The 12,512-nt window shown below is 46.7% G+C and overlaps 1 gene segment (V, D, J or C); it reads left to right on the plus strand.

Annotated features, from left to right (window-relative positions):
• The first annotated feature begins 11,186 nt into the window (after positions 1–11,186).
• LOC136392220 (T cell receptor beta variable 19-like) lies at positions 11,187–11,933 on the plus strand. The segment is given in 2 exon segments: positions 11,187–11,381; positions 11,551–11,933. Coding segments are annotated over 2 exon segments (432 nt in total).
• Positions 11,934–12,512: the final 579 nt, after the last annotated feature.

Raw genomic sequence — 12,512 nt, forward strand, 5'->3', positions numbered from 1 at the left:
CCTTCACAGATGGAAGTTGGGCATAAATCCACAAACACCACCGACATTATGCCAACAGTGGACAAGTGGTTCCACTCGTCTGACACTGAGTTTGTGCTGTTTTCCCAGAATCACATCAATCACCCATTCTGTTCCCTTCAGTAGGAAAATAGGAACATTTTAATAGTTTTTTTTTCTTTTTTTAAAGTCTAAGTTAGAGACTTAGCAATAGGTTAAAGGGCAGGCCCGGGCAGGAGGCAGGCCGCTCCCATGAAACCTCTCCCCTGAGGAGAAGAACCTGCCCTCATAGGCATGCTGAGGCTACAGCACGGGTTTCTTATCAAATCAGGATAAGGACAGAACTGCTGAAAACTCGTCCTAGGTTTGAAGACACACGTATTGCCCAAAACGTGTTTTATTTCCAACGCGATGAGCTGCTCTGCTTGATGTAAATCTATGAACCACGTAAGTGGCTCAGATGTGGGGCTTCGGAAGATACATTAAAATCAGGGGATCATTAAAATCCCTAGACGTCAGTCTGCATGTGTTAGTTCGCGCCTCCCAGAAGCAGAGGCCAAGCGTGGGTTAGAAAATGCCTGTGAGAGAAAATGGGAAGGAAACCGTGGAGGCTGGGGGAGCCTGAATCAGCCCTCAATGCAGATCTGACCCCTGGGTGGAGGGAGGAAAGGAAACAAAGGAGGAAAGAAGCAAAGAAGGAAGGAAAAGAGGATGCGGTTGCACTACAGTTGTAAGAAAAGGTCAGCAAGGTCTGGCGGGTCCTGAAGTTCAGGTCGCGCTATGCCCGGGGCCTGCCTTTCCCCATGGGCAGGACTCTGGACCATGGCTCAGAGCCCTGGGCAGGGACGGTGGCCCACCTCTCTTGGAGCGATTTCCCTGTTCTCGGAGCGGGTCCCTGCGTGGACTGGTAGGTCTGCCCCGGTTTTCTTGACTTGCGCCTCTCAGCATGGAAATCTCTACGCTACAAGTCAGCCAGAATGGGGCCAATTGGGGCAATTGTTCTTAGTCTATTGTCTGTGGAATAGAGGGTCTGCCTATGAGTGGGCGCAGGGTGAAGAAGGAACCAGACATCGGGCTGTGTTTGACAGGAACGGAGTTTTTATACCATGGAGCCAGTGGGGATGAAAAGTGCTGCCCCTCCCTGGGGCAACGGACCGGTCTGATGTTCCAGACACGTCCACAGGGAGCGGGGCCCTTGGTGGTGCTCAGAAGCCAGACTCTGGCTACGGTACTGAGATTTATTGGATTTTCTTGACTAAGTGTTTCTCCATTTACTGTGTGCTTTTGAACCGTTGTCAGAGGCTTTAAGTGGCTGTTTCTAAATGTTCAGCAGTTTGTTTTTTCTCTGTAGAAAGAGGGTGTGCAAAGCTCTTTATGCTGACATTCTGGAAATGCTTCTCACCCCCTCTCCACCACAAAAAAACTACTTACATCAACAGGTGGCCCCCTCTGGGCTGTAATTTCTTACTCCTGCTCTAGCCTAATTCTATCCCATGACTAAAGCATGGCCATTCCGGGGACACTGGGGAAACTTTCCTGTGGTCCTTCTCAAATGTTCTTTAAACAGCCAACACAGATGTTATTGAGACAAAAATTCATTCTGGTCCTTTTAAAGGTGTGTGTGTGTGTGTGTAGGGGGTTGTAGCTTCCTCCTCTCTGGTCGTCTTCCTCACAAATTCTAGCTCCTCTTTTCCCTCTATCTTTTAACCTCTGTCTCCTCAACTCAGTAAATTCTCCATCCTCTGTCCCCCCCTCACTGTGTGTGGACATGGCCCCACAGAAGAATTACAGACGTGGGTTGACTTTTCTAATGACTTAATTATAGTTGTTTCACATGTTCTATTTTTATTTTTTTACTTGTTCAGAGCAGGATTCTAAATTTAATAGATGGACTTAGGTTCTGGAAAGTGCATTTAAAAAATAAAGAAGAGAAAAGGAGACTAGATAGGAAACATGCCACCTACCTGCGAATGGTGTGAAGGAGCTGAGGGAAAGAGAAATGCCAGGACTTCAGGACCGTGGACATGGTCAAGTGCTTCCAAGAGATCATGCAAGCAGAGAAACGAATGCAAGGTTTGGTTCTTGTAAGTCGATAATGTTAATGTTTAGGAGAATAGTTTCACAGGAATATCCAGAATGAGAGAATGCCATGAACAAAGCTTAAGATGTTACCAATGGGAGTGATTCCTCTGTGACAAGATAAAAGTGCCTTCATTTAAAGACTGGCAGATTCTATGAAAGGACCACGTCACAGAGTTGCTGCTTACAGGGGCTGAGGAAGCCTGAGTCACCTGACCCTGTTCTTTTCCTCAGTCTACCATGTGCACCGTACTCATCTGCTCCATGGTCCTTTGCCTCCTGGGTGCAGGTAAGTCCCTGTTCTGAAACTGTCAGCTCCCTGCCCTGTGCCTATCATTCATGTCCTCAGAGTCCCTCATGGACTAAGTCTCCAACTTCCATCTGCTTTCCTCACAGGCTCCCTCGATGCAGAAGTCACCCAGACTCCAGGGCACCTGATCAAAGGGAAAGGACAGCATGTGGACATGTATTGTGTCCCAGAAGAAGGACGCAACTATGTTTACTGGTACCAACAGATCCTGACAAAAGAGTTCAAGTTCTTGGTTTCCTTTCAGTTCAAAAAAGTCTCACAAACAGAGATGCCCAAGGAGAGATTTTCAGCCGAGTGTCCTGAAGACGCACCCCGCAGCCTGGAGATCAAGGGCACGGAGCTGCAAGACTCAGCCACGTACTTCTGTGCCAGCAGTGATCCACAGTGTTAAAGATTAGCCAACCTTCGTGCACAAACTCATCCTGGGCCCGCACTAGGAAGCAGGTAAGGGAGGAGGCTGAAAAGAAGTCACGAGAACTAATGAGGGCTAGCTTATGCCGAAGGGGGATCTGTGGTAAGGCTAAATGTCTATCTCAGGGAACCAACAACAAGAACTCAGGAGTTTCTGCAGAACAAGGAGGAATGAAGTCCTGGAACCATCACACGGCTGGTTTGACAACTCATCTCTTTTTCCACCTTCTTGGCCCCATCTTCTTCCTTGTTGTTAACTGCCTTCTCCATTTCTTAGATCTCACAGTAGGTAGAAGGTTGTAGATTCAGATTTCAGCCCCCGAGTGGCAGGGAGAAGGACCAACTTGACTTTCTCTTGTGCATGATTGATTAAAACTCCAGAAAACGGAGAAAAAAAAATACCCTGTTATACTCAAAAACACGCTCTTGGAAAACTTAACATTAGCCAAGAGGGTGAAATTATTTTGAACAACATGGAAGCTTTGGGCCTGTTACTTTGAACTTATGAATCAAGGTTTTCACAGAGAGGCATTCTCTAATTAGGGGTCAGAACAGAGTCTACCACAAGTGAGGAATAAAGGATGAGTAACATATTTGCTGGACCCAGGGAACCTCGGAAAAAGAGAAAGAATTAGAGAGGCAGTTAAATCCTTAGTTTTAAAAATAATGTCAAATCACGTGAAGACTCTGGTAAGTTTCTTTTGAAGATATTAAATCTAGGTAATGCAAAAAGCACGTCAACTTTAAGTGTGACAACTTTAGACCTTACAAAGCCACTAATTAGTGTCTGTGGGACTCAGGTAAGAGACAGATGAATGTGTTCACAGTGACAAAAATACCTATTGCCCAATTGAAATGTGAGGCAGACAATGTGGAGAAACCCTCAGGTGTGTGATCCAAACTGTAATGAGGAACAATTCATTCAACTTCAAACGTAAGTGAAAGGAGGCATTATGGTACTAATTCCACCTAGGGAGGTGATTCTATTGCATAGAGCAGACAGAGTTCAAAGTACCTCTGTTAAAATGGGGTGATCCCTTTTGTTTTTGTTTCTGCACCACCAGCCACTCATCTTTAGATTGCAACCCTAGTGTAGTCCTCAACTGTTTTCTTCTTATTTTTAAATTTTTTTCCATTGATTTGAGAGAGAGAAGCATCAACTCATTGTCCCACTTAGTTGTTCCATTTAGTTGTGCACTCACTGATTGCTTCTCATATGTGCTTTGACTCAGACCGAACCCACGAATTAGGTGTGCCAGGATTACACTCTATTCACTGAGCCATCAGGCAAAGGCAACCATTTTCTTCTTGTTCTTTCTATTCCTTACCTTTTTTCCCGATTCCACCTCCTCTTCTGTTTTCCTTAAACTTCAACTTCCCTAAGGACCGTCGCATGGATTGGAGCCTGTTGACATTCTTCATGTGACAAACATGCAGCCAAGCACATGGAGCAAGGATTCTCCCTCTCCTGTAGAAGGAGCCCTGGGGCTGTGGGTGTTGCCAGGCATGTGATGTCATGACCAGGTCCTACCTTGCAAGGCCAAGGACACTCTTTGCTGCTGTGCATCAGGAACCATCGCTGGGGAAGCCTCTTCCCGCCGCTGACCATACCACAAACACCAGGCTCCTCGGCCAGGTGATCCTCTGGCTCCCGGGGGCAGCTGAGCTCGGGAGTGCATGGGAATTTGGGTGGAAGACTTCCCCTTGCTACCCTTCACTCTGTGTTGTTTCTGTCTTCTCCCACAGAACACGCAGACGCTGTAGACAGCCAGCCTTCCAGCCACAAGGTCACAGAGATGGGATAACAGAAGGGGTGACTCTGAGATGGGATCATTTCTGGTCTCATATTTTTGTTTACTGGTATCAACAAAATCTCAGCTGGACATGGAATTTCTGATTTCTTCCCAATACCAAGACACAGAAGCCAAGTGTGGAGGGGGAGGGGGTCCACGAACGATTCTCAGCTGGAAGACCAAACGGAACCTATTTCACCCTCAAGGTCCAGCCCGCAGAGGTGGGGGACTCTGGTCCATATGTCTGTGTGCGATGCTACTGGTACAGTGAGGCTGGGTCAGTCCCCTCCAGGGTGCCAGCTCTCTCGCTGGCTTCTTCTTCTCCCTCAGGCTCCAGGAAGACATTGAAAAGGCCCCCCCTCATCTTCCTACCACAGAAGGAAGGAGCCGGTTGCTTGTGGTGTCTGTCTCCAGCTGTCACCAGGAAGAGAGTGAGACCATAAATGATCCCTTCCATGACTGTGATGGGCACGCCTCTGAAATTCCTACAGAGTAATGCAGCATCAGGCCGTCTGTGACTTCAGGGCTAGTTTATAAACATAGCCCCTGCCCTAAATACTTTTCCAGTACAGAGGCCAGATATCTGAGGTTGCTGTTACTCAAACACTAAGGAATTCCTACTGATTGTATCTCAAACAGATATCCCCTGCAAACTCTTTCCCCATCGATGTACGCATCGGAGGCCACGAGTTCTTTGCAGAAGAACCGGATGCTGACTACTACAGGTGTGTTAGCATCCTCTGAGCCCAGGTATGCATCGTCACGAGACAGGCAGCCCCTTAAGGGCAGGGATTAAATGGGGATGCCTTTGAGGGTGCGGATACCACAACCCTACCAGGGGAAGGGAGAAAACATGTTGATAAGGAACCCCGATGCAGGGACTATTCCAGGAAACCCAACCTCAAGTCCCCGTCGAGCTGCCCCGGGAACCTGGGCTTTCCTGTGCAATGTCTCACTCAGCTCTCCCTCTCCTCTTTCTCTCTTGCAGGCTCCACAGCTACAGACCCTAGAATCAAAGTCAGGAAACCTGCTTCTAATCAACTCTGCTTCTGCTGTTGTTGTTTTATTTTTGGGGGGGTTTTCTTTTTGTTGCTTTTGTTTTCTTGCTGTCAGACATTAGCAACTACTCTCACCTCTCGGGGACTCAGAAGTGTTCTCATTTTTAAAATAAAAGATTTGCACGATTTGGTCTCCAAGGGCCAACATGACTGATTCTCTGACTCGGGATAGATCTTTGTTTTCCCCACTTGTATGACCACCAGGGGTTGCTGTGGAGAACAGGCCATGGCCCTCTGGCCATAACTGAGCATCACTGTACATGCAGATAATACCAATCCGGAGAACGTCTGGTGGGAAGGGACGAGCTGGGGTCCCCAAACTTTTTACACAGGAGGCCAGTTCACTGTCCCTCAGACTGTTGGAGGGCCGCCACATACAGTGCTCCTCTCACTGACCACCAATGAAAGAGGTGCCCCTTCTGGAAGTGCAGCGGGGGCCTGATAAATGGCCTCAGGGGGCCGCATGTGGCCCGTGGGTCGTAGTTTGGGGATGCCTGTTCTAGAGCATTTCTGAACGTTTTAACATTGACACTGACGTGGAATGGGATCTTATCGAAGAAAATGGTTTATTTCCTACAATCCCCCCCACTGCCACCAGGTGGCAGTAAGGGAACATGTCAGAAAGTTATCCATGTAAGGCCTTCAAAGGCTCAGGCTCATCATGGCCACCCTGGCTCAGGCCTGTTGTCCTGGCATAATTACTAACAAGGTGACCAACTTTTTTTACAATGAAAAGGAGGACAAAAATAAATTGAAGAAAACAAAATCGTAAATAAAGGAAACATTTTATTCATTGCAACAATAATACATTATAATATGATAAATGCATAATAAAAACATTTGTAATATTTTATATTATAATTATGATTACAAACCTATTAATTTTTTATAGTAATTGTAAAAAAAATACTCATTTAGATACAAATACTTCACATCACATGTAATGGATTGACTCTGCATCAATCGAATATGGACAGTTACAAGTTAGTCTTTTAATATCAAAATCATGAGATTTAGCTCCTCATTACCACATTTGATTTAGCAAAGTCTAGAGGGAGGTTTGCTTTGGAGCATGCAGTAATGAACAGGAGAGAGTAAAAATGGTTGGCACCGCATCTGACCTTATCTGACCCCTTTGACTGGGTTTGAGCCTGCAGACAAAAGGTTGGTATCCATCCAGAAGCTGATGGAACCCTTCGCAAGGTGCTTGGTTAGACTGCACATGAGCAGAGTGCCTATGAAACCTAAGCAGTGAACTCAGCTCCAACATGGCCCTGGTAGCCTGAGGATTAGTGGCTCTAACCGCATCTAGGAAAAGTTTCTTTGGGCTACGCATGTGTGCCTGATGATGACATTTTCATTAGAAGCATTTGTGAGTAATTTGGAGCATCTCCAGGAAAAACACCTCCAAGCGTGGACGGCAGCTGCATTTTGATTGAAGTATACATTTGGTGAAACCTACTGAATTCTCCCCAAAATCATGAGAGCCTTTGAGGGAGGCCTCAGGATCCTGCTGTTAATAAGCCAAGGCCTTGGGCCATTACTCAGATATGTTACTAAAGGTTTACATGATCTTATTTATTACCCAGAGCCTGGAGGGATCTAGATGTACAAGTTACACCTCCTCCAGGGGGCCTGTTCATGCTCATGGGGGGAGGGGACTGTGCCTTGTTCCCCTTTAAATCTTCTTTTCACTCTGCCTAGAACAAGTGGGTGTCCATATAATTTTATTTTCCATTTATTGATTTTAGAGAGAGAAAGAGACAGAGAGAGAAACATCAATTTGTCGTTCCACTTATTTATGCATTCATTGGTTGATTCTTGTGTGTGCCCTGACCAGGCATTGAGCCCGCAACCTTGGTACATTGGGACAGTGCTCTAAACAACTGAGCGATTCAGCCAGAGCTCACGTGATTTTATTTGATGCCACAGGATAGGAAAGAAGAACAGAAGAATGAAAGGAAGGAAGATCCCTCAAATATCAGTAACCCGGCCACGATTACAGAGAATACTACAGGTAGATATTGATAGATAGAATCAAGGACATGAGGGGAGAGGGAGAGTTTGTACTTTTTCTCATGTTTGTTCTCTGAAACAGGTACTTACATTCAACATGCAAACAGAATAGCAAGAGATGAGGAAAATATATTATAAGCCATAACATAATGTTCTTCAAGATGCTCGAAATGATTGCTTAGCTGAGATGAAGGTGGAAAGAAGGAGAGTGAGTCCGATCATTTCCTGCCTCTCATTTTCCCCCACCATCCTGGCCACCACGTCCCTGTAAACCCAGATGTCACATCTGGTAACTACCTCCACTCAGCAACATAAACAATGAAAAATAAAATGAGCCAGATGAAAGGAAAATAAAGAAGCAAAAGTTAGACAACATGGAGAGGGACGTGGCGAATATGAATTGCTCATAAACTAAGAACCAGTAATAAAGGTGCTCCTCTCTCGCAGCTTCCCCTGCGCAACAGAAGCCCCCATGCTAACACCTACTAAGCCAGGTTGTTTGTATAGTTAGGAAAACAAGATGTACCATTCAAGGAATGCACGAGATCGCTTCTGAAGACAACAGGATCCACTGGGAATGGTGACGTCACAGGAAGACCCGCCTCCTGGGAGGCAGCTATGAGGTCTGGCTCCTGGGCTGCCTGCCTATCTCTCCCCTCGTGCCCAGCTCGGTTATGGGCGGCACACTCCGCTGCTGGGTGTTCATCTGGCTCCTGGGGGCAGGTGAGTGCAGGGATCAGTCTCATTGGGCTCCTTAGCTGTGTCCCCAACACGCTCTGGTCCGCCGTGTTGCCCAGAGATTTTCTGAAAAGTATTGGCATTTATATAAAACAAATGATTTGCATGATGGAGCAACAAGCAGAATTGATGTGAATTTTTAAATGAACACAGGAAATGTCAAGGCTATTTGGGCTTGCCTTGGACTATTTGCTTCATTGTAAGCTACAACCTTCCTCTGCGATGAGGACTTTGTCTCACCCATTTCTCCCCTCTGAGGTCCCACCAGCGCCAGCGTCACCCAGAACCCAAAACACCTGGTCATGGCAAGAGGACGGGAGGCAACGCTGACATGCAACCCGGTGAAAGGCCACATTTATGTTTACTGGTATCGGCAGCTCCCAGAGGAAGGGCTGAAATTCATGATTTACCTCCGGGAAGCAGAAATTTTGGACAAGTCAGGGATGCCAGCAGAACGCTTTTCTGCTGAATTTCCCAAAGAGGGACCCAACGTCTTCAAGATCCAGGCGGTGGAGCCCGGCGACTCCGCAGTCTATTTCTGCGCCAGCTCCTTGTCCACACCAGTTCAGAGCCACAGCCTCCCAGGGCAGAAACTCCCCCTGGCCCCGCCCCAGACAGACACAGAGGCAGCCCTGCTGGGGGAGGGGACAGGGTGTCTGATAAACTGACAAAGCAGCTGGGAGGCATTGTGCCAAGAAAGGGTGGGAATGGGGGAGGGCTGTAGAAAGTGCACAGACCCTCCCAGCCCGAGCTCAGGAACTGAGACTCCTTTCACTGGGATATCTTGTCACAGGAGGTTTTAGTTCTGACATCTGTACACACCTGCTCAGGCCCCAGACAAGATGACCAGAATTATTCCAGAAAGAGTAAGTGGCTGTACACCGTGGGAGAAAAAGCACAACCATCTGAGTCACAGAGACCTGGGTTTTTCTCTTCTCTTTCTCTCTCTCTCTCTCTCTCTCTCTGTTTGAGAAAGAAAAATAAACCCCTGGCACCATACTTCCTTATATGAAAATGAAGAAAACATTTCCTTTGCTTGCTTACCTTGCTTTTTCAATAAAATTCTCTATTTAAAGCATGCAGTGTGAACTTGAAATAGAGTATGAAATGAAGGAAGGAGAACTGTTGGTCAATAAATATTTAACCCGACAGATCATGTCCAGTGTGCAAACATTTTTACCTCCTGCAGGGGAAAATAGGGCTAGATACATTTGTTTGCAATTTAGGAGACAGGCCTATCCCCCAAATATTGTTCATGAGAAACATATCTCAAGTTTTTTGTTATCCCATTGAATTTTTTTTTAAATCTCACCACTCACAGTTGTTGGGTACCTAGAGAGAGTGGTTCTTTCCCTGTGCTCGGATGAAAGCAGTCTCAGGAGCTCCAAAGGCAGACGGACGCAGAGTCACCGCAAGTGCACTCAGACCAAGCAAGTCCACCCTCACCGGGACGGGGCATAGACCTCGTGACTCTGCCATGGTTCCAGAGTTTGATTTTCTGAATTTATTTTACACACTCGGGTCTCTCCCCTCTCTGCTCTAGAGGAGCAGGTAGATGTAAAACAAAAGACACCATGAAATAAGAGGACTCACCCCCTCGGTCCCATGAAGACAACACTTACTCAAGTGTCTGGACTTCGCTAGACCGATGGGAAAAGATCTCATTAAACCGAGTACTGTATATTGTAAACTCCCCAACATCATGAAAATGAACAAAAGGAACATAAAATCCAGAGGGCAGAGAGAAACACCACCTTTCACTAGCTCCTCCAAAGAACAGTCACGTGTCAAAAGAAAAATTCAAGCCTACACTCCAAACACATATATTCCAGCAAGCAGTTGAAGATAACATGACCAACCTGACCAGAAATTCAAGAATTATGAACAGAAATGGGGAAAACAGGGAGTAACAACACCAACAACAAAAAAATCTTTTTGATTGAACTCAGGAAAGAAATGAAAGCCAAGGAACACACAACTGCAAGTTCTGATAGAGCACTGATGCAGAGAAACATCTAAGACAGTGGTAGTCAACCTGGTCCCTACCAGCCACTAGGGGGCGCTCCAGCTTTCATGGTGAGCGGTAGCAGAGCAACTAAAGTATAAATAAAAAGATAGACTTAACTATAGTAAGTTGTTTTATAAAGATTTATTCTGCCAAACTTAGCAAAAATCTGACATAAAGTACTTGGTAAGTAATTATTATTATATGCTTTAACTTGCTGTAATTCTGCTTTATAAATTTTATCAAGTAAAGTTACTTCCCTACTTTATAAATCACCATTACTATGGAACCGGTGGATGGTTAGAAAATTTTACTACTAATAGAGATACAAAAGTGGGCGGTAGGTATAAAAAGGTTGACTACCCCTGATCAAGAGAACAAGAATGATAAGAGGAAAACCAGCCACAGGGAGAAGGTTCTCGAATGAAACTGGGCTGGGGTGCAAATGCAGGATGGATCTAGAGCAGAGCAGTCTCCATGGCAACGATGGGATCAGAGATGAAGTCTATGTTCTTGTGTGACACACTGGAATGTCTTCAGGGCTGCTGCAGTGATCAAATATTACCACAACTGGGAAGGTCAAAGCCAACGGGCCAATCAGAGTGAGACTCTCTGCTGGGTGCCCGCCCACTCAGCCAAGAGGACTCTAGGAAGTCCATTCCATCATGCAGGCCAGATGGAATGCAGAGTGTTGAGAGGGAGGCCCAAGAAGGTACAGGGTGCAAATAATTTGGGTCTCAGCTCTGTCTCATCTGCAAAATTAGAGAGCCCGTCTTGAAGATCTCCAGGATCCCTTTCCACTATCCATTCTAGCCTTCTGGCAAATTCCACACACAGAGCCAAGGGCTTCCCCCCAGAGCTAAGTTCCTTGCCTCAGTTGTCATCCTGCAAGTGCTTGGTGCCACAAGAGGACCCCCTTCCCACTATGAGCAACCAGGTCCTCTGCTGCATGGCCCTTTGTCTCCTGGGAGCAGGTGAGTCCTGGGTTCAGGAAGCAAATTCCCATCCGGAAGGGACCATGCTCCAGATCTAAGCCTCCCCGACCCCTGTAACAGCAGGAAATCCAAAGGCAGGTTTGTGCATGGTCATTTCAAGGGGGACCCTCATGGGCATGTCTCCATAGCCTTTCTCTTTCTCACATAGGCACAGTGGATGGTGGAGTGATGCAGATCCCAAATTACGTGCTCAGTGAGGAAGGACGAGAGGTGACCTTGGAATGTGAACAGGACTTTGATTATGACTCCATGTACTGGTACCGACAGGACCCAGGGCAAGGTCTGAGACGGCTCTTCTTCTCCCAAGTTGTAAAAGATGTGCAGGCGGAAGACGGAGCTGCAGGCTACCGCGCCTCTCGCGAGAAGAAGGCATTCTTCCCTCTCACCGTGACATCCACCCAGAAGAACCAGACGGCGCTGTACCTCTGTGCTAGCAGTAGAGACACAGTGAAGCATGGCCACCTCCTCCCCGTGCATAAAGATGTCCCAAGCCCTGCTTTCCCACCAGGTGGCAGAGCTTTCCTATGCTAAGTCCCCAAACTTGTCCCCTTTCTTCTACCTCCACGGGCCACCCAAAGCGGCTGCTGCTGTACCCTGAAAATTACATGGCACACCTGAGGTCACAAAGTACAGTTGCAGGCAGACAGACAGAGCATGCCCAAGCCAGAGCTTTGGCTTTTATTGGGGTAGAGACTGGGGGCCTAGGGTTTCATGGGCTCACTCCATATTGTTGAATTTAAAACTCAAGAACAGGAATTTGAAGCACAGGGAGAGAAAAAGCAAGTGGCCCAGAGTGGTCAGTTACTGAAACCAACCCAAGATCTCTAAAACAAAGGCGCCTGGAGGTGGGGGCAGGGGAGAGAGGGAAACAGCTTGCTGCCCGGCTCTTTATCTAGTCCCTGTGTCGGGCAATAGGTTTTTGGAGATGGCCTCCAGAAGTACAAATTTAAGCCAGGTGTTTGCATTACGAAATAGAAAAACCAACAGTCAGCAGTTACACTAGGTAACGTTGAGGGTAGACACAGAAGTCAAGAACTGGCCATAATGCCATTTACCACACAGACATATGCCCCTTTTCTTATATGAGTCTAAAACACTCATTTAAGGCCT

The sequence above is a fragment of the Saccopteryx leptura genome, chromosome 2 (assembly GCF_036850995.1).
Source record: "Saccopteryx leptura isolate mSacLep1 chromosome 2, mSacLep1_pri_phased_curated, whole genome shotgun sequence".
Taxonomy (NCBI): domain Eukaryota; kingdom Metazoa; phylum Chordata; class Mammalia; order Chiroptera; family Emballonuridae; genus Saccopteryx; species Saccopteryx leptura.